We start from the raw sequence: 27,909 nt of genomic DNA on the forward strand, positions 1-27,909 counted from the left end.
AGGGGTCAGTCCACTGTCCCTCAGACCATGTGGAGGGCCAGACTATATTATTTGGGGGGGGGGGATGAACGAATTCCTGCGCCCCACAAATAACCCAGAGATGCATTTTAAATAAAAGGACACATTCTACTCATGTAAAAACACGCTGATTCCCGGACTGACCACGGGCCGGATTGAGAAGGCGATTGGGCCAAATCCAGCACCCGGGCCTTAGTTTGCCTACCCATCATCCCTGACCACTGGTCTTGCTAGCTAGGGATGATGGGAGTTGTAGGCCAAAAACATCTGGAGGCCCAAGGTTGGGAAACACTGGTCTAGGGGAAATGGCCCCCTGGGCAAAATGAGGAGGTCTGGTGGGGCACATTTAGCCTGTGTGAAATGTGACCCACCTCCTATCTGAAGCTGATATTTATTGGTCCACCTCTGTACCTTGCCCTCCCAAAGAGAACCCAGGAAAACTAGCAAAACATTACAAAAATACAACAGACTACAAGAATAGCAAAACACGGAGTGGGAAAATTCTCACCTCCCCCTCTTCTCAGGGCTTGCGGGGAGGGAAACTTCCTCATCTTTGCATACGACAAAGTCTTCCTATCATCAACATCGCCCCCACCATAGCTCCTCCCTCCCGCCCCCCATGGAAAGACCCACTCGCAACCCCACCTTTGGGGGCGTTTTCTGCCGCTGCTCCTTCTCCTCTGAGTTTTCACAGCCGGGTTCCATGGGTCTCCGGGGAGGCGCCCTAGATCGGAGAACGGACTGGAAGGTCCTTTGGGAGAAACAGGAGCAGGGCTCGTAGGATCTGCGTAGGGAGAACACAAGTGTATTTTGTTCCATTTATGGGTTGCTTCCCATGAACACTGTTCTGGGCAACTCAACAGGCAGATTAAGCGTGTTAGGTCCCCAAATTGAGGGCAACGGTCTTCGTGACCATTTGGGCGCCATTTTGAATCAAGATGGTGAACCAAAATATCACTTCGGAGTGATTTTGTGTGGGGTTTTTTGCGACAAGGTGAGTCCAAACTTATGCATAAGGTCCATATATGTGAAAGTGTCTATTCCACCTGTCTGTTCATAAAGTCCAACAATCCACACGAAAGGTTGTTGCAGTTCCACAGAATCCTTTCACAGAGTCTAAGACAAGGATTTCCAGAATATTAGCCTTGTTTCGCCATCTTGGGCTTCATCAGTAGTATAAACTCATATATGATATCACAGGACAGTGGGTCTTATAGCATAGTAGTAGCTATGGACCTTATGCATAAACTGATTAGAGAATGAACTGATACACCGGGTCTTCTGCTTTTTTCACTGAACTTTATGAGCTACTTCTGTTGAAATCTACAACTCAATACAATGAATAGTATATATCAATTTTTCAAACGTACAGCCGGTTACGTCTTTTGTGTTTACTGAATTCCTTTGGGCCACAGCAGTGTCATCTAGGCACCCCAAGACCTCAATACACACTGCCCAGTTTTGCGCCCCAGGGAAGTCACTTCAGTGTGATGCTAACACAGCAGTTTGAGTTCACCCTTGGAGGTGCACTCCATTGCCTCTCAAGACAGATGGATGACAACTTGACAAAGGAAGACAGGCGAGACAACAGAGCTTCAGCTTCTTAAAGCTTCCTTCCTTCTTAAAACAAACACCGATGTAACAATTTAATGAAAGAGCTGATTCAGGAATCTGTAGCTGATCCATTGTCGCCAGCCTTTTAAACAATTAATCCACAGATTAGGTCTGCATGCAGCCAGCTGCGGCATAGCAGTGAATTTAGAAGCTCGGATGCTACAACACCAAGAATCAAAAAATGCAGGCAGCTGTGACAGCATCTTAAAAAGCAGAGACATCACCTTGCCAACAAAGGTCCGTGTAGTTCAAGCTATGGTTTTCCCAGTAGTGATGTATGGAAGTGAGAGCTGGACCACAAAGAAGGCTGATCACCGAAGAATGGATGCTTTTGAATTCTGGTACTGGAGGAGACTCTTGAGAGTCCCATGGACTGCAAGAAGATCAGACCTCTCCATTCTGAAGGAAATCAGCCCTGACTGCTCACTGGAAGGACAGATCCTGAAGCTGAGGCTCCAAGACTTTGGCCGCCTCCTGAGAAGAGAAGACTCCCTGGGAAAGACCCTGATGTTGGGAAAGATGGAGGGCACAAGGAGAAGGGGACGACAGAGGACGAGATGGTTGGACAGTGTTCTCGAAGCTACCAGCATGAGTTTGCCCAAACTGCGGGAGGCAGTGGAAGACAGGAGTGCCTGGCGTGCTCTGGTCCATGGGGTCACGAAGAGTCGGACACGACTAAACAACAACGTGCTAGCTGTAGTAAAAACACACAGCACCGACTACCAGTTTACATTTGCATAGAGCCATAGAATTTCAGGTAACTGAGCCCTGCTGTGAAATGCATGCAACAAGCACCTCTTTGAGCAAGGTGTGTTTTGTGGGGGGGGGTCACGATATCATTACCTTGCGAGGAACCCACATCCGCTGGTCGATCAAACAGGGGCGCAACATCCCCAAAAGGATCAGAGTTTGCTGGATCCAAGGATGACCTCCTGGCAGTGGGGACAGGAGGAAAAGGATGCAATGAGTGATTTCTCAGGTTTCCAAATTTAATTTAATATATTTATAAACCGCTTTTCAAGAGGCGGGGGAAACTCTCCGCCTAGCAAGCAAGCGGGCGGTAGAAATAAGGAGGGAGAGGAGCAGCGGTGGGGGAAACCTGCTGGCCTTTCCATTTGACCAGCCCCACACCTGCCGTACACAATACACCCGGGGCAGCTGATCACCAGAACCTGCACAGAAACGGGCTCTGAGCTATGGAAAAGCCACTTCCGAGCTAGGGAGGAGGTGGGGTTGCGGGCTCCAGCCCCCGCGATACCAAGGAATCCTCGGACGCGTCATTCCCCGGGCCAGCCAATCAGCTGGCTCGGGGGGCGTGGCCTTGCCTTACTTAGGTCTGGCGCGACCGAGGGTCTCCCTCTTTCCCGTGCCGCAGCTGACCAGGTTTTCCCTCCCCTTCCACCTGTTAGGCTAGGCTCTCTGACGTTGCTATGGACTTCGGTTGGTCACCGGCAAGGGGCCTGGTAGGAATTTTCCCAACTGGCAGATTGGTACCAGCCACTTGGTTTTCGCCTACCTCGTAGCAAACCGCCACAACTCCACAGTATTGGCGGTTAGGCATTGGTAGGGGTATTGTTATTGTTATGCAGATGAAGGGGGGGAAGGAAGCTCCATCACCTTCCCCCAAATCAAAGGGTAGTCCGGTAAAGGATTCCGGGGTGTGTGGCCCCGTCCGAAGCCTATGGAGGTGCGGGCCCACGGTACGTCCCCGAGCGGTGACCCCGGGGGTGCTCCTAGTAGATGTGCATCAGCAGGACTCCCCCCACTGGTGGTTAACCCTTACCAGCCTTCATGCAATCAGGCTGAAGCCGGTTAGTTGATAGGACCAATGCCTAACCCAATACCGCTCAATTCCTATAATCAATAAAGTTGTGGCCTAATTTGACCCATTAACTTGAATTCTCGTGTCTCGTGTCTTTATTTCTGAGGGGGGAGGTGGGAACTCGCCACGCAAAGAGGTTGCCTGATGTAACAAGAGCAGTGAGGATACACCAAGCGAGGGGGTCTTCCCCAATAAGTCCCTGCAACCTTTTGAGCTGGCCCTGGGTCCCAATCCAAATGGGAGGTGCTCCAAGGGAGGCTGGAGGGCATGCCCTACCCAGGCTAGACAAGCCCAGCTGGTTCCAGAGGTTACGGGAATCCGAATACGGGGAAAGACTTCCGCTGTGGGTGCAGATGTTTCAATCCTGGCATCTCCAGGTGATCTCCAGGTGCCTGAAACACCTGGAAAGCAGCTACCAGTCAGTGTTGACACCACTGAACTAGATGGACCAGTGGTCCTGCTTTGCGTATGGCAGTTTCCCACGTACCTCTTCTTGGCTGAAAGTTCAGCAGCCCCGACCACATCATCAGAGGCCTTCCTCTTGGAGTTGAAAGATGCTTTCAGATTCTTGTCACCAGGGGAGCCTGTGGGTTAAAGAAGAAGAGTTTGGATTTGATATCCGGCTTTATCACTACCCGAAGGAGTCTCAAAGCGGCTAACATTCTCCTTTCCCTTCCTCCCCCACAACAAACACTCTGGGAGGTGAGTGGGGCTGAGAGACTTCAGAGAAGTGTGACTGGCCCAAGGTCACCCAGCAGCTGCATGTGGAGGAGCGGAGACGTGAACCCGGTTCACCAGATTACGAGACTACTGCTCTTAACAACTACACCACGCTGGCTCTTAAAGGAGAATCTTTTCAAGAGGACAAGCATTTGGACAATTCGGTTTATTTCTGTTGTTCAAAATGGGGACACGGAAGACACACACAGGTTTGTGTGTGTGTGTGCAACTAGCCTTCTTTACAAGCCACGAAAAGTAATCTCAAGGCTACCAAATGCTCTGCAAGTCAAGTGAGAATCAATCAGTGGCTGATTCAAAATCGGTATCAACGAAGTTATTTATCCAGCACCGCAGTAGCTTCCTCAAATCTCCCATGAGACCCACTCAGATCTAACAAGAATCTAAATCAGCCTTTCTCAAACTAGGGTTGCCCAGATGTTGTTAGACTACAAATCCCATCATCTCAGGCCACCGGTCCTGTTAGCGAAGGATGATGGGAATTGTGAATAAATTAATTTTATTATTTTGGTCACAGACCAGCTCCAGCCCACATACAATATCAAGGAAGTCATAAAACACAATTAGGATACATTTGAATTTGCATTTAGGTATAACAGGGACAATACAGATATAGCAACAGTTAAAAAATATATAAATTTAAATTTAGTCACTAACATATTACCTAAAATTATCATTTAAGGCCTTAATCATTATGATAGCACAGCTGGTTAGCTAAGTTTTATGGCAATCGCACAGAATTTGGCTACACTTAACGTGATCTCAGGATCCTTGTCCTCTACCAGGGATTTTAGACATTGAAGTTCGGATTCATTTGGAGATTTTTGCATAGCGTGGTAATAAATACCGAGCATGTATCCCCCGTAGAAACAGCAGCATAACAAGGCATGAGAGACAGTTCTACCTCCATCAAGCTGCAGGGGCAGACTCGTTCCTCGTATGGTTTACCCTCGAATCTGCCCTGCAGTAAGGCAGAGATGGGAGTTGTAGTCCAACAACATCTGGGGACCCAAGCTTGAGAAAGGCTGATCTAAATATTCCCAGGGGGTGAGAAAGCAAATGCAGCTGTTGGTTAAAAAGAAATGCTCCACTCCAGAAGCAGGCATAGCTGTCAAGTGTCCCTTATTTAAAGGGACAGTCCCTTATTCCAGCGCCATGTCCCGCTGCTGTCCCTTATTGATGGATGTCCCTTAAATGTCCCTTAAATGATGTCCCTTAAATTTCAAAGGAAGCAGCTCCTCTCCCTCCCTCCCTGCCAGCCAGGGAGGCTCCAACTGTGTTGCTTGGCTGTGTTGCTCACCCAATAAGAAGTCTAAGAATGACTGGGGGGTGGAGCTTGCATGCCTTGTGTGTGGCTAGTTAATGCAAGCTGAGGGGGGGGGGTTGAATGCTGGATGCCATTTTGTTGCACGTGCTGCTGCAAACTTTGCAGTGCAAAGCCAGGCCGGGGAGCCATCTTAAGTTGAGGCTGCATAGGCCTTGTGGTGCATGTGATTCAGATTCTATTCAGTTGAACCTCTGGTTACAAAGTTGGTTGGACAGTGTTCTCGAAGCTACCAGCGTGAGTTTGACCAGACTGCAGGAAGACTGGAGTGCCTGGAACAGGTGAGGCTGCAGGTCCCTTATTTTGGCTGCTGGTCCCTTATTTTCAGGTGCCTTCTTCACAGTGTCCCAAGAGAACTTCAAGAATAATTCTGTTGCCAACTGGGTGCCCACAGCCAGAAGCAGACTCGAAAGTTCTCTCCCTCAGCTGAGTGCTCTGGAAAATTTATTCCTTCATTTTGGCTCATGCCGAATCTCCCTTCTCCCCAACCCTAACCACTACTATAGATAGGGAATAAATTTGAAATTTAAAGGCGAATTTACTTAATTTGCACTTTCTGAAGGACTGTTTTCCCTCAGGCGGGGCTGTGAACTGACCTTTTGCAGGCCGGATCGTTCTCCTGCCACCAAATTGACCAATGGCGACAGGAATTTAGGGAGCTTTCCCCTGGGCATGGTGCCCAGTAGCTGCACTTGGCATCACGCCCAGGGCAAGCATAAATGCCTGGCCTGCAGGGCCTTTCAACTTCTTGCTCACCGCGCCGGTTCTGAAACACTTCGAAATTTGCACTTCTCTGAATTTTGCGCTACAGTTTCCCATGGAGTAACGCGTACAAAAACCAGTACTAAAGCATCTGTATAAAAATGTCCAGATGAGCAAAAATAAAAAACATGAATGCGTTATTTCAGGGGAAATGTGTCCATTAGAAGATATCAAATCCTGATGAATTTTCACGAGGACTTCTGAAAATTGCAAACTGGTTGTGAAGGCTATTGATGGCTAGTAGCCAAAATGGCTTCTTTTCTACCTCCACAACTGAGAGGAATAAATGCTTCTGAAGTTGCTGGAAACTGCAGGCGGGGAAAAGGCTCTTGTGCTTTGGTCAAGTTTGCTGGCTTTCCATAAACATCTGGTTGGCCACTGTGAGAACAGCATGCTGGACTAAATGGGTCTTTGGCCTGATCTGCAGCAGCCTCTTCTTGTGTTCTTACACTGGAAATGTGGAGAACCGGGCTCAAGATTAGAAGAAGAAGAAAAAACCCCAAGAAACTGAAATTCAAGAGGCTGTCCACTCACCCTCTCGAATCTCCTGGGGAGGGGCAGCGCAAAGGGCTCGGCCGGTCTTGAACTTGCTCAGGGCTTCGGTGACGATGTCTGAAGGGAAGAAAGAGAGGCAGAGAAGAGTTAAGAGTTTATTTATATATACATTGGTACCTCAGGTTACATACGCTTCAGGTTACAGACTCCGCTAACCCAGAAATAGTGCTTCAGGTTAAGAACTTTGCTTCAGGATGAGAACAGAAATCTTGCTCCAGCGGCGCGGCAGCAGCAGGAGGCCCCATTAGCTAAAGTGGTGCTTCAGGTTAAGAACAGTTTCAGGTTAAGAACGGACCTCCGGAACAAATTAAGTACTTAACCCGAGGTACCACTGTATACATATAATTTTTATTCATTTTTCTTTTTCATTCATTACATAGATTGAATATGAGAAGCCTTTCTTATTGTCCTCTTTAAAGATATCCTTTAATTGTCTATGATGCAGCTGGCTTTGAAGATGTTCTTTTATTTCGTCATATTCTTTCAATTTTAATTTTCCCTCTTGTTCAACCAGCAATTCTCTATATGTTGGCCACTCTCCTCCCCCCCCAATGTTTTAAGTGATAGTGCTTCAATAGGTGACAGCCACCAGGATGTTTTTGGTTCTAATAAATCTTTTTATTTTCCCCATACTTTAAACCATGATCTTCTTATTAAATGGTTGTGGAATCCTTTACTTACTTTTGCTTTTCCATACAGAGGTAGGCATGCCATCCAAACCTATTATCATCTCCTTCCAAGTCTGTTAAAGGTAAAGGTAAAGGGATCCCTGACCATTAGGTCCAGTTCTGGCTGACTCTGGGGTTGCGGCGCTCATCTCGCTTTACTGGCCAAGGGAGCCGGCGTACAGCTTCCGGGTCATGTGGCCAGCAGGACTAAGCCGCTTCTGGCAAACCAGAGCAGCGCACGGAAACGCCGTTTACCTTCCCGCCGGAGTGGTACCTATTTATCTACTTGCGCTTTGACGTGCTTTTGAACTGCTAGGTTGGCAGGAGCAGGGACCGAGCAACGGGAGCTCACCCCGTTGCGGGGATTCGAACCGCCGACCTTCTGATCGGCAAGTCCTAGGCTCTGTGGTTTAACCCACAGCGCCACCTGCTGTCTGTTATTTCCTCCCTTTCTAGCTTGATCCAATCTCGGATCCAAATTAGGGATGCAGCTTCATAATACAATTTTAAGTCTGGAAGTGAGAATCCGCCTCTTTCTTTCACATCTCTTAAAATTTTATTTTTTATCCTTGGCTTCTCCCCATTCCAGACAAATCTTGATATTTCTCTCTGCCGTTCTTTGAAGCACACATCCCATGTTATTACTGGAACAGTTTGGAAGAGAAATAACATCCTTAGGAAGAGTTAAGAGTTTGAAAGTTTGAGAGAAAGAGAAACAGGGCTGAAACTGTTACGATATAGAAGCAATGCAGCTGCAAACTGGTAGCTTGAAAACAAAACATGATGGAATGTTGGGACTGTTCCGTGGGAAACAGAGGGACAGTCAGTTCACAGGGCAATGCACCGGAATTAGCTCAGAGTGTAATACGAGCTCTTCCTCTTGCACAGGAAGTACAGGAGGTGTTTGTCTCTCGACTGCTGGAGCTTGAAGAGAGCAGTCATGTTTTGTGTAATGCTGCAAAGACAGAAATAAAAGCATGTAAATACGTTTCTGTCTATCTCCTTATCCCTGCCGGGAGTGCAGGAAGGAGGGGGTGTGTTCTTCCCACGCCGAGAAGAATCACCTATCGAGACTTAGCCTGGATCTTGCTGGGGAATGCAGCCAGGGAGGTCAACAGGAGACCAAGCCGGGTGCCTGGGAGTGTTGCCAGTTGCTCCCGATATAGGTTTGATTTCCAACAGAAACGTCGCAGGGACATTTCAGGAAACCGGGACAAGGTGGTGGAGGCGGAACACCGTAGCAGAAAGAAGCCTGGGCAAAGGAGGCCCAGAAATTGAATTCAGGCCTAGACATCGAGAAAACCTGGCTTGGTTATGGAAGCAGTTTGGTATTTTTAGCAAGATGCAATTTTGACTGCGGCTCTCATCTTGATAATCAAAAGCTGTTTGTTTGTTTGTTTGTTTGTTTGTTTGAAAAATCCAAAAACTGTTCAGATTTGTTGATTTGGTACCCTCTGGAAAAAAGCAAAAGAAAACTCAGTCTCCATCACAGTCACCTTATACAGTGGTACCTCGGGTTAAGAACTTAATTCATTCTGGAGGTCCGTTCTTAACCTGAAACTGTTCTTAACCTGAGGTACCACTTTAGCTAATGGGGCCTTCCGCCACCGCCACGCGATTTCGTTCTCATCCTGAAGCAAAGTTCTTAACCCGAGGTACTATATCTGAGTTAGCGGAGTCTGTAACCTGAAGTGTATGTAACCTGAAGTGTCTGTAACCCGAGGTACCACTGTAGAGACTTTCCCCTCTCTTCAAAGAAATTGAATTCAGGCCTAGACATCGAGAAAGCCTGGCTTGGTTATGGAAGCGGTCTAGTTTTTCCCCAGCAGGATACAATTTTGATTGCGGCTCTCATCTTGATAATCAAAAGCTGTTTGTTTGTTTGTTTGTTTGTTTGTTTGTTTGTTTGTTTTTAAGCCAACAACTTTTCAGATTTGTTTATTTGGTACCCTCTGAAAAAAGAAAAAGAAAACTCAGCCTCCATCACAGCCACTTTCCCCTGCCTCTCCAAAGAATTCTTCAAAAGCAAAGTCACTACCCTCACACAAGGGCAGAGAACCTTTTAATCTCAAGAATGTATTCATTTCAGGATAACCTTTCAGGGGCCACATGCTACTGGTGGGTGGGACGAGAGCCAACGATGATGATGATTATTTTTATATCCCACTATTCCTCCCAAAGGACTCAAAACAAGTGACAGAACAATAAAAACATCTTATAAACAATTCCAGTACAGGTGAAGTTCTGATAAAAGGTCAGGCTGTGGAGGGAGCCTACTGGCTAGTGCCCATGACATCACCCAACAGAATTCTGAACTAAAAGAAGAAACCATGGAGAATGCTTAATGCTTCGAAAGCAGGTAAGTCTGCATTTCACCAACCAGAGAGAAATTTGGAAGCACCAAACGATTGTCCAAGAAGATCTGGGTTTGGTCTTGGATACTCACTGCCCATGCTCCGTTGCCGCCTCCTCCTCCTCCTCCTCCCTTCGACGTGCTTTTCTCCAGCGTCTTCTGGGCCTGGTGGGGACAATCTCTTGGTTTCTGCATCTGAGCAAGCGGCTTGGACTTTTTCCAGGAGAAGTTCGGGAATTGTGCCTGGACACAAGGGGAGATGGAGGGAAAATCAAGAGGGCATTGCAATAATCGAATCCGGAAGTTACCAGAGCATGGAGTACCAGAGCATGGAGCACCAGAGCATGGAGCATGTGGGCCAAGCCATCTCTATCTGTGAGATGATGATGATGATGATAATAATAGTAATAATAATAATAATAATAATAATAATAATAATAATTTATTTATATCCCGCCCTCCCCAGCCAAAACTGGGCTCAGAGTGGCTAACAACAGTAAAATAATACAGCATTCTAAAATCAATTCATTATAAATTCAGTTCAAATCAAATTGGAACATAAGCAGTCAAATACAACATTTCCTGTTTCCCCAGAGTGAACACGCAGGGGAATGTAGATCCAGCCAGGAGGATTTCCTGTCACACCTGGTCTGGAGCATTCTCCCCCTGCGTGTGACCAGGTAGATGAGCGTGACCCTGACAGACCCCATTAAGCATAGGTAGGCAACCTAAGGCCCGGGGGCCGGATCCGGCCCAATCGCCTTCTAAATCCGGCCCGCGGACGGTCCGGGAATCAGCGTGTTTTTACACGAGTAGAATGTGTCCTTCTATTTAAAATGCATCTCTGGGTTATTTGTGGGACATAGGAATTCATTCATTTCTTCCCCCTTCAGCTGGAGGGCCAAGTCTGGCCATCGCAGTTTTAGTTAGTACACAAGCTCAGCAACACTTGTTTTTTTCAACAAGCCTGTCATTTTAGATGCCATACACTAGGGGTCATGCAAAACATTCATGTTGAGCTACACAGACACACATTTCACTTCAGCAGTACAATTTGGAAGGGGATAGTCATTTTTTTGGCAATCTGAAATTGATAGTCTAGGGCTGCCAAACATCGGGGATTTCCCGGACATAGCCGGGATTCGGCTGTTGGAAACAGTGTCCGGGCAGAAATTGCTTTAAAGCCCAGGAAAATCTAGATGTACGCCAACCCATGTCAGAAGTGTTGGGGTTTTTTTTGGCGAATTTGCTTTAAAACAGCTCAAAAACTTCATTTTTATATATTTTTTTAGATTTTGCAAAATAAATAAATAAATAATAATCTCAATAACTTTGCCCCCCCCAAAAAAAAGCTTTGTGTCTGGATTTTCAGTTTTTGAAATATAGCAACCCTAGGATTCACACTTTGGCTTCCAAAGGTATCAAGTTCAATCATTTAGGGAAGTTTTTAATGTTTTGTTGTGTTTTTAATATTCTGTTGGGAGCCTCCCAGAGTGACTGGGTATAAATAATAAATTATTATTACAGTGGAACCTGGGGTTACGGCAGGGATTCATTCCGGAGGCCCCGCTGCAACCCGAAAACGACACAACCCAAAGCATCTCGTCTGCACACATGCGCATGATTTAGTGCTTTTGTGCATGCGCAAACGGCGCAAACCCAGAAGTAACCCGTTCCAGTACTTCCGGGTTTGCGCCAGTCTCAAGCCGAGGGTGACGTAAGCTGGAGGCGATGTAACCCAAGGCTCCACTGTATATTAGTATAGTAGTAGTAGTAGTAGTAGTAGTAATTTATTCTTTATACCCCGCCCATCTGGCTGGTTTCCCCAGCCACTCTGGGCAGCTTCCAACAGAATATTAAAATACAATAACCTAGTAATCATAAAAACTTCCCTAAACAGGGCTGTTTACAGATGTCTTCTAAAAGTCTGGTAGTTGTTTTTCTCTTTGAAATTTGGTATAGTATAGTATAGTATAGTATAGTATAGTATAGTATAAGCCTCCTGCCTCAAACTCTAGAGAACTGCTGCCAGTCAGTGTAGACCAGGAGTAGGCAACCTAAGGCCCGGGGGCCGAATGCGGCTCAATCACCTTCTGAATCCGGCCCATGGACAGTCCGGGAATCAGCATGTTTTTACATGAGTAGAATGTGTCCTTTTATTTAAAATGCATCTCTGGGTTATTTGTGGGGCATAGGAATTCGTTCATTTTCTTTTCTTTCCAAAATATAGTCCTGCCCTCCAAAAGGTCTGAGGTGCGGTGGACTGGCCCCCTGCTTAAAAAGGTTACTGACTCCTGGTGTAGACAATACTAGGGATGGGGAGGAAATTGGTTTGGCTCCCATCAATGTCTCCTCTCTCAGAAGTCAAAAAGAGCATTAAGGATAGGGTTAGTTTAATGCTCCATTTAGAGGGAAGTGAGAGGGGGAGGCAAGGGGGGGCTCATAAACCTGAAAAGGTAGACCATCTAGGAGGAGAAAAACTCCCAAACCTCTGCTGCTTTGTGGGATATCTTCAGGAGAGGTGAAGGCTCAGGAGTAAACCCTACACAAATCTGGAGTGGAATCCCTAAGGTGGTTGGATGGCACCTTGTACGCCTCCTTCCGGCAACTTCTACAGCCCAGCTGGTGCCAAATGCCTTGCTCTGCCTTCCTTTGGACCACAAGATGACAATCACATCTGTTCCAGATGACTCCCTGCCTCTGGATTTACCACCACCTTTCGCTTTGCATCCCTGAGAATAAGGGCTGGTCTGCACTTCCTCCCAGGTAAACCCACCCAGAAGGAAGAGGAAGCTACACCTGGAAATGGACAGCAGGATAAAGGAGGTGAGGCAAGGAAGGTTAAGGATGGGGGGGGGGGAGGGAGGGAGGGAGGGAGAGAGAATCATAGAGTTGGAAGAGACCACAAGGGCCATCGAGTCCAACCCCCTGCCAAGCAGGAAACACCATCAGAGCACTCCTGACATATGGTTGTCAAGCCTCTGCTTAAAGACCTCCAAAGAAGGAGACTCCACCACACTCCTTGGCAGCAAATTCCACTGTCGAACAGCTCTTACTGTCAGGAAGTTCTTCCTAATGTTTAGGTGGAATCTTCTTTCTTGTAGTTTGGATCCATTGCTCCGTGTCCGCTTCTCTGGAGCAGCAGAAAACAACCTTTCTCCCTCCTCTTTGTGACATCCTTTTATATATTTGAACATGGCTATCATATCGCCCCTTAACCTCCTCTTCTCCAGGCTCAACATGCCCAGCTCCCTTAGCCGTTCCTCATAAGGCATCGTTTCCAGGCCTTTGACCATTTTGGTTGCCCTCCTCTGGACACGTTCCAGTTTGTCAGTGTCCTTCTTGAACTGTGGTGCCCAGAACTGGACACAGTACTCCAGAGAGAGAGGGAGAGAGAGAGAGAGAGAGAGAGAGAGAGAGAGAGAGAGAGAGAGATGGGCAGCTGCACAGACGAGGAGTTAAGAGACAAGGGAAAATGGAATAGCCTATAAACTGTCATACGGCAGACAACGTGTCACACGGCACAGTATTTAGAAAACCTTTCCATGTTACTATCAGTTAAGCCGGTTTTTAGCATTGCATCGACCTATTGCACAATCAGTAGAAACTGTTAGGAGTTCAGCCTACACTCTGGCAGAGACACGTGCCCGACTGGCATGTTCTCCCCCTCCTGGTCGAATGTACAGCAGCTTCAAAAGCTTTCTTCAGCCCAAACATCACAGCGACCAATGCCAACTGACACTGGCACACTTAGGGATCCGCAGAGTCTTCACAGCTTGCATAACAGAACTCAGCAACTCAGCATTTTGGCTAATCTACTTTATTTACATATAAACACACATGGAACACGGCAACATGGCTCCCTCTCTCTCTGGCATCAGACAGCAAAGAGAAAAAGAACATAGGACAATAGTCCCACTTCACGGAATACAGTAACAGAAACATCCTGTCTTCGTCACTTCCCACTCTGTGGACTCAAAATATACACCGTCATGTGAAAGACAACAATCCCATGACTGCAATCATGGAGCAGGAATTCTAACAGAAACATCATGCGGTTCCTTTAAAAACGGGGGGGAAAGGACTGTGCAGATGAGCCCGTCGGACTTACCAATCTCCGCCGCGTGGCTGATCAAAGCGTGGACCACGGCTGCCTGCCTCTGCAGCTGCTCCTCAGCTCTGCTGTCCAGCTGACAGCAAACCTCGTTGGGGAAGAGGGTGGGGGTGAAGATGACCGCAAGGTTGGCCAAGTCCATTTTGTTCTGGGCGCACCTGGGATTGCGAGGGAGGAGACAAGAGATTAGCCAGGGAGAAAGGGAGTCTCCTCAACCAGGAATTTGGGGGTGGTACCTCTGTCCACGAGAGGGACACGGGTGGCGCTGTGGGTTAAACCACAGAGCCTAGAACTTGCCGATCAGAAGGTCAGTGGTTCGAATCCCCGCGACGGGGTGAGCTCCCATTGCTCGGTCCCTGCTCCTGCCAACCTAGCAGTTCGAAAGCACGTCAAAGTGCAAGTAGATAAATAGGTACCACTCCGGCGGGAAGGTAAACGGCGTTTCCGTGCGCTGCTCTGGTTCGCCAGAAGGGGCTTAGTCATTCTGGCCACATGACCCAGAAGCTGTATGCCGGCTCCCTCAGCCGGTAAAGCGAGATGAGCGCCGCAACCCGAGTTGTCCGCAAATGGACCTAATGGTCAGGGGTACCTTTACCTCTGTCCACATACCAGCAAGGCTACATGTAACACCCACGCACATGCTAATGAAAGATCAAAATATAACCCGGCACGGAGAATTCCAGCTTTAGTTACTAAAGTTACTAGTTACTAGTCCTCAGGGCTGAGGTGTACAGGGTGTTAAGGGAAGGTTAGCACCTCTGGCAGGGACACGCCATGCTCCTTCTGGGGTAGTTTGTCCACCTTTGGTCCCTACCCTGCACTCAGCTCTCACCTGGGCCTCCCAGAAGCTGTCAGCATGCAACAGCGGCCATATCCTAGAAATGGCTTTGACTGGCCTGCTAAACCAGGTGAGGGTAGCCGATGGGTCTCAAACCCTCAGTGAGTTGGGGGCTTCCCCTTCAGCAAAAACAGGCTCTGGCAGATTGAGCAGATGAGGTCCAGTGCTGAGGGCCTTCTGGCGGTTCCCTCGCTGCGAGAAGCCAAGTTACAGGGAACCAGGCAGAGGGCCTTCTCGGTGGTGGCACCCACTCTGTGGAACACCCTCCCACCAGATGTCAAAGAGAAAAACAACTACCAGACTTTTAGAAGACATCTGAAGGCAGCCCTGTTTAGGGAAGCTTTTCATGTTTAATAGGTTATTGTATTTTAATATTCTGTTGGAAGCTGCCCAGAGTGGCTGGAGAAACCCAGCCAAATGGGCGGGGTATAAATAATAAAATATTCTTATTCTTATTATTGGACCAAGAGTGGATCCAATGGTCAAGAAGGTGGTTTCTGCACCTGCTGTAGAGGGATGTGAGGGAAGAATGGGGCTCGTCCACCTAGGAAGGTACCCCATCTAGGGCATTTATGAACCACTCCACACAGTAAAGGTCTCTGAGCAGTCTGTCCTGAAACACCATACAGGAAAGAAAAGCCTATCTTTAGTTCTTCCTCCCCCCACTGCCAAAAGAGGCTGGGTGGGTAGGTATCTGCTATAATTGCACACAAGCATCAAAGGTGGTCAGTTTCCCGATGACAAAAAAAAAAAAAGGACGGAACAAAGCCGAGATCAAGCTTCTAGCCCTCAAGTCTGCAAAAGTCAAAATAGGTTCCAAACTACAAGAAAGAAGATTCCACCTAAACATTGGGAAGAACTTCCTGACAGTAAGAGCTGTTTGACAGTGGAATTTGCTGCCAAGGAGTGTGGTGGAGTCTCCTTCTTTGGAGGTCTTTAAGCAGAGGCTTGACAACCATATGTCAGGAGTGCTCTGATGGTGTTTCCTGCTTGGCAGGGGGTTGGACTCGATGGCCCTTGTGGTCTCTTCCAACTATTCTATGATTCTATGATTCTAGGTGATGGTGCACCTTTAACCATGTAATCATATGATGACTGATTCTATACACCGGTATTGTATTTAACTGCTTGTTATGAGTCTGAACACTAGCTGTGCCTGTGAATACTTTCTTTATCCTGAGCAAAACCGTTTTGTATGATTGGGTATGGTATAGTAAAAGGTAAAGGGACCCCTGACTGTTAGGTCTAGTCATGGCCGACTCTGAGGTTGCGGCGCTCATCTCGCTTTATTGGCCAAGGGAGCCGCCGTACAGCTTCCGGGTCATGAGGCCAGCATGACTAAGCCACTTCTGGAGAACCAGAGCAGCGCACGGAAATGCCGTTTACCTTCCCACCCGAGTGGTATCTATTTATCTACTTGCACTTTGACGTGCTTTCGAACTGCTAGGTTGGCAGGAGCAGGGACTGAGCAACGGGAGCTCACCCCGTTGCGGGGATTCGAACCACCAACCTTCTGATCAGCAAGTCCTAAGCTCTGTGGTTTAACCCACAGCGCCACCCGCGTCCCAAGGTATAGTATGAGACTGATATTTTCTAATTTTTATGGTTTACCACACATTGTAATTGGAGTGCTATTTTGTATCATGCAGCTTTCCGGACTGATGAAGCGTGTAGCAAAACCTGTAATATATCCGGAGAACAGAAGAAGAAGAAGAAGAAGAAGAAGAAGAAGAGGAGTTTGGATTTGATATCCCGCTTTATCACTACCCGAAGGAGTCTCAAAGCGGCTAACAATCTCCTTTCCCTTCCTCCCCCACAACAAACACTCTGTGAGGTGAGTGGGGCTGAGAGACTTCAGAGAAGTGTGACTAGTCACCCAGCAGCTGCATGTGGAGGAGCGGGCTCTTAACCACTACACCACACTGGCTCTCCTTTTGCCCACTTGCATTATTCTCACCAGCGTAGTGGTTTTGATTTGCCTTCCTGTGATTGATCCATGCACATGGCTTTGTGTTTCCAACTCAAGACCCATTAAAGAACATCTCATCCAGTCCAATCTTTGAAAAACAGCTTTGAAAAACTTTTTCATATTCTCCAGTGTGCTACCCTTGCTGCTGTGGTGGCACGGGGTTGCCGTACTGTGACTGGACTTACACTGCTTATTGAACGGTTCACTTATCCAGTCTGTATAACGTTTACTGCAGATGTAACTTGTCAAGATAGAGTTGTACATTTATCCACTCCATGTTTACAGTATCTCCAGGCTTTGTCTTGCACATGGCACCTTAGTATGTTTAAATGGTTATAAGTCTGTCTCTATTCTAGCTATTATTCTAGTACAGTGGTGCCTCACAAGACGAAATTAATTCGTTCCGCGAGTCTCTTCATCTTGCGGTTTTTTCGTCTTGCGAAGCACCCCTATTAGCGGCTTAGCGGCTTAGAAAAGGGGGGGGGAAGGGAAAAAACTCGCAAGAACTCGCAAGAACTTGCAAGACGTTTTCGTCTTGCGAAGCAAGCCCATAGGGAAATTCGGCTTGCGAAGCACCTCAAAAACGGAAAACTCTTTCGTCTAGCGAGTTTTTCGTCTTGCGAGGCATTCGTCTTGCGGGGCACCACTGTAAATTTGGTTTTATCCTTATAAGCCAGTTTGTGGTGGGGTTGTTTTGTTGCAAAAGGTATGCATCAAAGTGCGCTGAAATCTCAGGAGCCAGAACAATGGGGGAGCAGGATAAGGGTACAGCTTGGAGTGGCTAGGTGGTCTGGTTGTCGGCTGAGAACGAGGACAAACCCTGGGCAGGAATTAAGGGCACAGACTGGTCCTTTCCCATTGACCCACCTGGAAGCCACGTCCTGCAGGAACCTGAAGAAATAGCGGAGGAGATCGGTGCTTCTTTGGGGCAACAGGGAGGTGAGCAGGAGAGTCAGCGGGTCGCTGTCCTCTTTCTGCTGGACCTGGCACAAAGGTCCCTGGATTCCAGCTGGGATCAGGGGTTCAGGCAGGTCCCTCAGGAACTGCTTCACCAAGGTGGCCACATCACACGGGAGAGCCATCGCCAAGCAGCGCTCGCCAGCCTCCAGCCGAGCCTGGAAAAGATGCAAAATGTGAAGAAGGGGAGGCGGCGAACCTTCAGGGAAGCAGCTTCCTTGGTCTAGATATCAGCAAGAGAATCTGGAAGAACCAACACTCCGTAGCTGGTGGACAATGGTCTGGGGTCAAAAGGGGTCAAAGGCCCACTATTATTTCTGCAGCTGGGTCCCTCTCTCCAGCGTCGAACAACCACCTAGTCAGCAGGAAAGCGCAGCTTTTAGCTGCGTTTAAAGGTAAAGGGATCCCTGGCCATTAGGTCCAGTTGCAGACGACTCTGGGCTTGCGGCGCTCATCTCGCTTTATTGGCCGAGGGAGCCGGCGTACAGCTTCCGGGTCATGTGGCCAGCATGACTAAGCCGCTTCTGGCGAACCAGAGCAGCACACGGAAACGGCGTTTACCTTCCCGCCGGAGCGGTACCTATTTATCTACTTGCACTTTGACGTGCTTTCGAACTGCTAGGTTGGCAGGAGGAGGGACCGAGCAACGGGAGCTCACCCCGTCGCAATGATTCGAACCGCTGACCTTCTGATCGGCAAGTCCTAAGCTCTGTGGTTTAACCCCAGCACCACCCGCGTCCCTTAGCTGCGTTTAGGAACCCTGAAAATACAAGGTGCTTCAGTTTCAAGGGAACAGCGTGCATGTTCTGTTATGTATAATGTTGCGAACCGCCCTGAGATCTGCGGGTGAAGGGTGTTATTCAAATTAAATAAATAATAATAATTTCATGGAAAGCACATCTTAAGTCGCTCCCAAATACAATATCTGAGCACTCCAAATTATTTGCCCGTGCCAACCTCTGCTAAAAGTCCTTTTTCAAATTGCCTATTAGCCAAAAGTTTGCATTTTTTAAATGCCTCTCCTAATCCAGCTGCCAACCAGCTTTGCCGAGCAACCCAGAGTTTTAAAAGGAGGAAAGGCAACTAAAAACACCCTCCCTGTAGGTATTGGTGGGTTTGTGGAGAGAGTAGCAGACCTACTGCAACTAATGGACCTGGCTTACTCATGTTCCCTTATTCCAATGGTTCTACTCTGAGCAGGACTAGTGTTGCACACAACACAGTACAAGGAAATCGTTACTTCCTTTTACTGACATTGGCCCCAAACCTATTTGACCTTGCACCCCCCACCTCACCCCAAAATGGTTTGTTGTTAAGAACCGCATAATAGATCCTATCCACTCCATCTAAGATTATTTTAAACTCTCCCCTTTTCCTCCCACGTAGGAGAGCGAGCAAGTTCGTAAGAGCAAAAAAATAAAACGAAAATGTTTTACTGGCAAGGCGATTTCTCAAGTTCCCCTCTCCTTGAGCAAATCTCTCCTGATAGGGATGTCAAAACATCTGCAGCTCACCGCCAGTGTCGTCAGGAGGAAGGAGAGGCCTGGCAAGACTGGCATTCTGGAGTGCCAGGAGCTGGGAATATGATGAATGGTAAATTTGGGGGGGACACACAACCTCTAGCTAAGGGGTCAGCAAACTTTTTCAGCAGGGGGCTGGCCCACTGTCCCTCAGACCTTATGGGGGGGGGACTGGACTATATTTTGATGGGGGGGAGAACGAATTCCTATGCCTCACAAATACAGTCATACCTCATGTTATGTTTGCTTCATGTTACGTTCTTTCAGGTTCTGCCCTGCGGCCACAAAGGAAGTACCAGAAAGGTTTACTTCTGGGTTTCGCCGCTCGCGCATGTGCACATGCGCCAAATCGCGCTGCACATCTGCGCAGATGCGGCACTTCAGGCTGCGCTCTTTTCATGTTGCGAACGGGCCTACGGAACGGATCCCGTTCGCAACCAGAGGTACCGCTGTAACCCAGAGATGCATTTTAAATAAAAGGACACATTCTACTGGGGAAGCCCAGCCAGATGGGCAGGGTATAAATAATAATAATAATTATTATTACTCATGTAAAAAAACGCTGATTCCCAGACCACCCGCGGGCTGGATTTAGAAGGCGATTGGGCCGGGCCTTAGGTTGCCTAGCCATGCTCTATGTCCTGCACATCTCCAGCTCTGTGTTTTACCTTCAAGGCTTTGATACGAGTCACGGATCCACATTTCCGGAAGAGCCCTTCCACATGAAGATGGGGTCGGAGCAGCTCGCAGGCGTCCACAAGGAACCTTGGGTTGAAATGCAAAGAGGCCGCAGTGAAGCTGCATGGAATCTTTGGAGATGGGTTATTATAAGGGGGCACAACTACTTATGGAACGAGAGGGAGTCAACAGATAAAAGTGGGGGCTGAAATTTTGTTACAGGTTTGGTGTGAGGTCAGTCTGGATTATATCCGCGGGTCCCTGTGATCCTCTACCTGTGAGGTTAGACTGCAGAAGAGGAAACCTTGTGAATCAGCCATACCAAACCCTTAACAAATCCTTAGCAAGCCAGGTAAGGTAAAGGTAAAGGGACCCTTGACTGTTAGGTCCAGTCGTAGCCGACTCTGGGGTTGCAGCGCTCATCTCGCTCTATAGGCTGAGGGAGCCGGCATTTGTCCGCAGACAGCTTCCGGGTCATGTGGCCAGCATGACTAAGCCACTTCTGGCAAACCAGAGCAGCACACGGAAACGCCGTTTACCTTCCCACCAGAGTGGTACCTATTTATCTACTTGCATTTTTGACGTGCTTTCGAACTGCTAGGTTGGCAGGAGCAGGGACCGAGCAATGGGAGCTCACTCCATCGCGGGGATTCAAACTGCCGACCTTCTGATCGCCAAGTCCTAGGCTCTGTGGTTTAACCCACAGCGCCACCCGCGTCCGCCAGCAAGCCAGTTAAGTATTGCCATTTACCTGTCCAAAGAGGCTGCTCTGTTGCCATGGAGACAAACGGGTGGGACTTTCCCCACCACATCATTTTGGGAGGGGGGCTGTGTGTGAGAGAGTTTTGTCTGGTGCTGGAAGCTGGAGACACAGAGGTTTGCTCTGTGTGGGATCCAAATCTATGGTTTGGGGATAATGTCATGGAACCTGATAGGGAAGAAAGATCTGTAGGCGGGTGCTAATTCTCTGAGCCCCTCTGTCCTATGCTCAGGTTGTACTGATGTGTAAATAAATCCATGCATCCTAAAGATACCAGCATCTCCAGCGACCTGCATTCCAAAGAAAACTGAACCCTGGTTAAGCACTGGTGCCCCTGGAGTCTCTTTCTACTGACCTTCTGATCGGCAAGTCCTAGGCTCTGTGGTTTAACCCACAGCGCCACCCGCGTCCCTTTTGAGGTGCTTAGTTTTTTCCAAAGCCTATCTCAAGGTCACCCAGCAGCTGCATGTGGAGGAGCGGGGAAGCGAACCCAGTTCACCAGATTACGAGTCCACCGCTCTTAACCACTACATCACACTGGCTCCTGTGTTCGTAACACCAAGGTATTAAGTTCATAAACCAAGGTACCACTGTATGGGAAAATTACCCAGGGTTCTCTCCTCTGACATAAGGCAGGAGTGCCGCATTTTCTCCATGGCATTGTGGGAAAGGATGGTTTGGGCTCCTCTTGGGCTAAGACTCACACCATTCAAACAAAGTTGTCACTCATTGCAACAGGGAGCTGGTGATCTGGGGTGTGCGTGTCGCACGTTACTCACTGTGGCACCCCTTCTACATGCTCCGAAAGGGGCAGCAAGTGCAACGGAACGCCGAACAAACCACCGGACGGAGGAGGCAGAGTGCTGTTCTCCTGAAAGAAAGCAAACATGAATCAAGCTTTTCGGAAAAAGGTTTATTCATCTGAAGCATTTGAACGTCCCTCCTTCAGCCAAAGAGAAGTCTCCCCAATCGGCTTACTAATACAACAGCCTTCCCAACCCTCAAGCTTCCCATCAAAAAGACGCAGCACAAAAGGAAAATGGATTTGGAGGGAGGAGGAATGAAGCAAACTCAGGCACTAGCTCTCAGTTGCACAGCTCTTAAGAAACCAGCTGACCTTGTCAAGTGTCACATACGGATGGTGTTGCAGGAGGAATAGCCACATTGAAATCAGTCTTCCATGCCTGTTAGCCCCTGGAGAGACACCAAAAAACTTTGGACGGATTCTGAGAAGGATGTGGTGACGCATTTTTTAATTGGGATCCGCCATTATGGGAGAAGGACGTGTTGCAGAGATAAATAGTCTTGGGGGAGGTGAGCTCTTAATTATATGTGTACTTCAAGTTGGATTTGGCAAATCTCCCCTAGAAAGACTAATGTTTGATGCAACCTGTCTGAGAAAATTAATGAGCAAACGCCCAGATATTATTTCATTGGAACTGAGTGAAGATGGTGTCTGCCACCAGAGAAGGACTTTTGGATTGATTCGGCATAAACACCAGCATGTGAGGAAATTCTGCAAGCAACAGACTTACCAGCTGCAAAAAAAAAAAAGGAGAGTCATACAAATTTCACACAGAAGCACATTATTGTTTATTTCAACTCGCCTGTGGAAACAGCTCCGAGGCCACGAAAGAAGGAAGGATAACAAGAGGAAGATTTAAAGAAGGAACTATTGGAAACTCGAGGCAGTAGAAACGTAAGATGATTGGAACCCCACTGAACTTGAAGCATGGGAAGCCCCAACAAAAATTTATAATTTGGCGGAATATTTGGACTATATGATATGTATTTGTATAATTTGGAATACTTAATGTGATTTGACTGGATTGTTAAAATGGAAAATTTAATAAAAATTAATTTTTTAAAAAAGAAATCAGTCTTCCATGCCAAACACATGGTGGGTGGAGGGTGGGAAACGTGCCTCTGAGCTTGTGCAGAGCATAATTTCCTCACCACTGAGTAAGTACAACTATTCCACTACAGATCTGAAGTCATCTGGAAAGGGCTTCCCAGGTGGAGAAGGCACAGGACAGACCTTTCCATTTTAGAAATACACTGGAGGTTGGCCAAAGCGGATTGGTTATCTCCCGCTTGGACTACTGCAATGCACTCTACGTGGGGCTACCTTTGAAGGTGACTCGGAAACTACAACTAATCCAGAATGCGGCAGCTAGACTGGGGACTGGGAGCAGCCGCCGAGACCACATAACACCGGTCTTGAAAGACCTACATTGGCTCCCAGTACGTTTCTGAGCACAATTCAAAGTGTTGGTGCTGACCTTTAAAGCCCTAAACAGCCTTGGTCCAGTATATCTGAAGGAGCGTCTCCACCCCCATTATTCTGCCCGGACGCTGAGGTCCAGCGCCGAGGGCCTTCTGGCGGTTCCCTCATTGCGAGAAGCAAAGCTACAGGGAACCAGGCAGAGGGCCTTCTCGGTAGTGGCGCCCGCCCTGTGGAACACCCTTCCATCAGATGTCAAAGCAATAAACAACTACCTGACATTCAGAAGACATCTTAAGGCAGCCCTGTTCAGGGAAGTTTTTAACGTGTGATATTTTACTGTATTTTTGGTTTCTATGGAAGCCGCCCAGAGTGGCTGGGGAGGCCCAGCCAGATGGGCGGGGTATAAATAATAAATTATTATTATTATTATTAAATCTTCCCTCAGGAAAGCAGAGTTCCTGGGCTCTGGAAAGCCAAAAACAGCACCAGCTCTCCGAATCAAGAGCTGCTTCTGCATTCACCCACAAGGAAACTGCTTGCCAGAAAGCTGCAAAAAGTTAAGACAGGTTTTCTCTGCTGCCAGATGTATCCAAAACTGTAGGCGCTGTGTCTTCTTGGAATAACAGGTTTGGAATTGCCCAAGAAAGATGTTAAATTATTTTTGTATGCCACAACTGCTGCCCGTATTTTGTTAGCTAAAAAGTAGAAAACCCAAGAATTACCAACAATAGAAGAATGGCAGATGAAGATGATGGATTTTTCGGAGCCAGCCGACCTGACCGGAAGAGTCCGCGACCAGAAGGAGGAGGAGTATCAGAAAGAGTGGAATAAATTTAATGATTATTTAGTTAAATTTGTTAAGTTAAACTAACTGAAAATAGCTTGCAGATACTTAATGGGCTTAGGATTTTATTTATGTGAAGTGATGATTTAATATGTTTAATTCCATAAGATGAAGATCTAAGGATGTTAATGTTTAAGTTAAATTTCATAAAAATTAGGATTTGGAAAACCATTAAAAGGACATGCAATGAAATTCAACCAAAGGGGAAGCGAGGAAGTCACTTAACAAAGTTAAGAACTGTAATTTTCAATAAGGCTATGATTTATGTTTGTTTGTCTTGTGTGTGTGTGTGTGTGTGTGTGTTTGTTTATAATATTGTGAAAACTAATTAAAAAAAATGGGGGGGACTGTAGGCGCTGTGCACCACATACCCTAGCAAAATGCATGCACTTACAGCACATCCTTTCCACCACAGCCCAAGATCCTGGGAACTGCAGCTTACCCCCTCACAGCGCTACAGTTCCCAGCACCCTCAAACTACAACTCCCAGGATTCTTTTTTGCAGAGGGGGTGTGTGCTTTGAATGCATAGTGTGTGCAGTCGGCAGTCTCGGCCTCTGATCTGTGGTGGACATGCTCTGAATTCCTGGAGATCGAACTGTCAGCGCATGCATCAAGGAAAAGCCGTTCGCTATTATATGCAGAATTCATCATGCGAAAGGCTGGGCTGGATGAATCCCAAGACAGAATTAAGATTGCCGGAAGAAATATCAACAACCTCAGATATGCAGATGACACAACCTTGATGGCAGAAAGTGAGGAGGAATTAAAGAACCTTTTAATGAGGGTGAAAGAGGAGAGCGCAAAATATGGTCTGAAGCTCAACATCAAAAAAAGGAAGATCATGGCCACTGGTCCCATCACCTCCTGGCAAATAGAAGGGGAAGAAATGGAGGCAGTGAGAGATTTTACTTTCTTGGGCTCCATGGTCACTGCAGATGGTGACAGCAGACACAAAATTAAAAGACGCCTGCTTCTTGGGAGAAAAGCAATGACAAATCTAGACAGCATCTTAAAAAGTAGAGACATCACCTTGCCGACAAAGGTCCGTATAGTAAAAGCTATGGTTTTCCCAGTAGTGACGTATGGAAGTGAGAGCTGGACCATAAAGAAGGCTGATCACTGAAGAATAGATGCTTTTCAATTCTGGTGCTGGAGGAGACTCTTGAGAGTCCCATGGACTGCAAGAAGATCAAACCTATCCATTCTGAAGGAAATCAGCCCTGAGTGCTCATTGGAAGGACACATCCTGAAGCTGAGGCTCCAATACTTTGGCCACCTCATGAGAAGAGTGGACTCCCTGGAAACGATCCTGATTTTGGGAAAGATGGAGGGCACAAGGAGAAGGGGACGACAGAGGACGAGATGGTTGGACAGTGTTCTTGAAGCTACCAGCATGAGTCTGACCAAACTGCAGGAGGCAGTGGAAGACAGGAGTGCCTGGCGTGCTCTGGTCCAGGGGGGTACGAAAAGTCGGACATGACTAAACAACTAAACAACAACAACAGTGAGCTAAGCAAAAGTCTTAGAGAGACATCCGTTTCCTTATTTCACGTGCTATATTTAAGGGGTAGGAAATCAAGCGCGCTTCCCCCTTGGAGACAACACATAGCAGCCTCCCCGCAAGAAGGAAAACACTTCCTTCCTTTCCCCACTTCTGCCTCGATCTCCAAATTGGTGGTGGGTTCAAGAGGGCAGTTCCCTGCTCCCCCGTCCAGCCACGTTTTGGGGTTTCAGTTCACTCCAAGACTCGACCACAAAGGGTGTATGAATTTGTAGACACACATACACACCCCCCGGGGTACAAAAAAGCACCTTCCTGCTTGCAACTCCCAAAAAACGATAGTCTGGTTTTGTTCCAATAACCTGCTTGCAAAATCCATTTCGCTAGAATTTAATTTTTAAGGCCCAACCCTGCCGAAAGCAGGCATAGCCAAGTTGGCGGTACGTTGCTTCCAGGAACAGAGCTGGCATGACTCCGAGGGCGTGTGCACTTTCCTGGAAATTCACTTCCGTCTGTGTTCACACCGGGGGGGGGGGGGCGTGGACAGGGGGCGGGACATGTCTATTTCTGTCTCCCGATGAGTTCAAAGTGGCATCCATGGTTTTCTTCCTGCTTCCCATTTTATCCTCACAACAACCTTGCGAGGTAGAGCAGGCTGAAAGAGATCTGTCACAGCCTGTCCAGCGGGGATTTGAACCCTGGTCTCCCAGGTCATTGTCCGGCACTCTTAACCACTATGCTGCACTGGCAGAGGTTTCTGCACACTGGCTAGAGAGGAATTGGGACAGGCTTCTGGGCTCTGATTGGCATGAAGCTGGTTTGGGAAGCGACGCATCGAACCGCGGTATTTTCTAATAAGCTACAAGATGCAGATGCATTTTGAGTTGTTGTTGTCGTCATCCTCACCATCTAAACTTATCAACTGCTTTTTTATGTCATGGAGACACAGATTAAAAACCCAGCAATGGAAACTTTGAGAGTGCAGAGTAACTGGTGAATTCAACCTCAATACCAGATCCTGAGGTGCAGCAGTGGGAGAGTGCTATATTATTAATTTATTTACTATTTATTTATTAGGGACGTGGGTGGCGCTGTGGGTTAAACCACAGAGCCTAGGACTTGCCAATCAGAAGGTTGGTGGTTAGAATCCCCGCGACGGGGTGCGCTCCCGTTGCTCGGTCCTTGCTCCTGCCAACCTAGCAGTTCGAAAACATGTCAAAGTGCAAGTAGATAAATAGGTACCGCTCCGGCGGGAAGGTAAACGGCGTTTCCGTGCGCTGCTCTGCTTCGCCAGAAGTGGCTTAGTCATGCTGGCCACATGACCCGGAAGCTGTATGCCGGCTCCCTTGGCCAATAAAGCGAGATGAGCGCCGCAACCCCAGAGTCGGCCACGACTGGACCTAAGGGTCAGGGGTCCCTTTACCTTTTATTTATTTATTACATTTATACAGCACCTTTATCTTCCAAGGATCTCAGTCCCTCATTTCACAACAACCCTGTGAGGTAGGTTAGTCTAAGCGATGGCGACTGACTCCAAGGTCACCCAGTGAGCTTCACGCCTGAGTGGGGATTCGAACCCTGGTCTCCCAGGTCCTAGTCTGGTACTCTAACCATTGCACCACACTATTGCACTCACAGGCTGCTTTGGGGCTTCCCAGGGGCATCTGGCTGGCTACTCTGCGATGCTGGACTTGGTAGGCCTTTGGGCTGGACCAGCAGTGGTTCTCCTTAGAAGTCAGAAAACACTCCATGAGAGAATGAAGCTTGTTGCAGGAATTTATGTATAGGTTGGGGGTGAGGCATCTGATCAAGGCCTGTATTTTAAAATGAGTTTAAAGATTTGCAAATGTTTGTACGTTTTATGCCAGGCAGAAAAGCAGCTGGCTAGGTACTTAGGCAGATGTTTATCCTCCTGGACAAGGGCCCCCCTGATTTATAGCAGGAGCCAAAATTCTCAAAGTTGTAAAAGGGAATTATAGGCTGGGAGCAAAGGTTACTGACCCTACATATTATACAATCAAGCTGCAAAAACACTAATTAAGAGTTAGTAAATAGTAGGATTTACTGTTTAATAGAAAATAATACCATGTGCCTCCCATTAGAGACTTTAGCCACATTTTCCTAAGATTAAAGGGTAAGAGCTAATGGGAAAAGCAGCTGGCCAGGAAAGGGAGGTGTAAACTGAAGAGTTTTACTTTGAAAATGCCCTTTCTTCTAAAAAGCTATCTGTGTTAATGTATGAGATTTGTTGGCTTAAATGTAATTATGCAAAGGATTTAGAAAGTAAGAAATGTTAGATTCTTATGTTAGATTCTTATTTCATCGATGGTGTGTGAGAATGTGAACCCAAGATCTCTGTTTAAGACAAAATGTAAGACCATGAGCCATCTGTTTTAGCCATCTATTTTGGAATGGAGGGGCAACAAGGGCAAAAGGTGATCTGGTAATTAAGGTGCCTTGTCGAGGTGATTTGTCCCCACAAAACACTTCATCGCAGTTTCTTCCTATCTATTCAAAGGGCCTTTGCTGCATGATACCAAATGTAAGAATTCACTGATAAATGGATCTATGTACTGGCTTACAGGGAAAACTTCAGAAATTCATATAGACATGTGAGCTCAGCTATTCAACAGCCCCTCTGCCTG

General features: G+C 47.4%; 1 protein-coding gene and 1 long non-coding RNA gene across 5 annotated transcripts in view; one reads left to right on the forward strand and one right to left on the reverse strand.

Annotated features, from left to right (window-relative positions):
- The window catches only part of LOC310851820, a 626,966-nt gene that overhangs the window by 85,273 nt on the left and 513,784 nt on the right, over window positions 1-27,909 (forward strand). The window lies entirely within an intron of this gene.
- The window catches only part of LOC310851404 (uncharacterized protein), a 39,104-nt gene that overhangs the window by 7,964 nt on the left and 3,231 nt on the right, over window positions 1-27,909 (reverse strand). Inside the window, exons 2-11 of one of the 4 annotated variants that reach the window (XM_083753768.1) lie at window positions 21,808-21,884; window positions 21,470-21,561; window positions 19,921-20,017; window positions 17,643-17,890; window positions 13,966-14,126; window positions 9,948-10,097; window positions 6,813-6,890; window positions 3,942-4,038; window positions 2,476-2,564; window positions 664-802 (exon numbers count right to left, since the gene is read on the reverse strand). In XM_083753768.1, coding sequence (XP_083609894.1) covers window positions 664-802; window positions 2,476-2,564; window positions 3,942-4,038; window positions 6,813-6,890; window positions 9,948-10,097; window positions 13,966-14,126; window positions 17,643-17,890; window positions 19,921-20,017; window positions 21,470-21,561; window positions 21,808-21,855 — 1,199 coding nt within the window. In that variant the 5' untranslated portion in view covers window positions 21,856-21,884. Of the gene's footprint in view, window positions 1-663; window positions 803-2,475; window positions 2,565-3,941; window positions 4,039-6,812; window positions 6,891-9,947; window positions 10,098-13,965; window positions 14,127-17,642; window positions 17,891-19,920; window positions 20,018-21,297; window positions 21,419-21,469; window positions 21,562-21,807; window positions 22,025-27,909 lie in introns of those variants that run through there. The other 3 variants (XM_083753766.1, XM_083753767.1, XM_083753769.1) reach the window with 3 other exon arrangements.

The sequence above is a fragment of the Podarcis gaigeae genome, assembly GCF_964106915.1.
Source record: "Podarcis gaigeae genome assembly, chromosome: 8".
NCBI classification, from domain to species: domain Eukaryota; kingdom Metazoa; phylum Chordata; class Lepidosauria; order Squamata; family Lacertidae; genus Podarcis; species Podarcis gaigeae.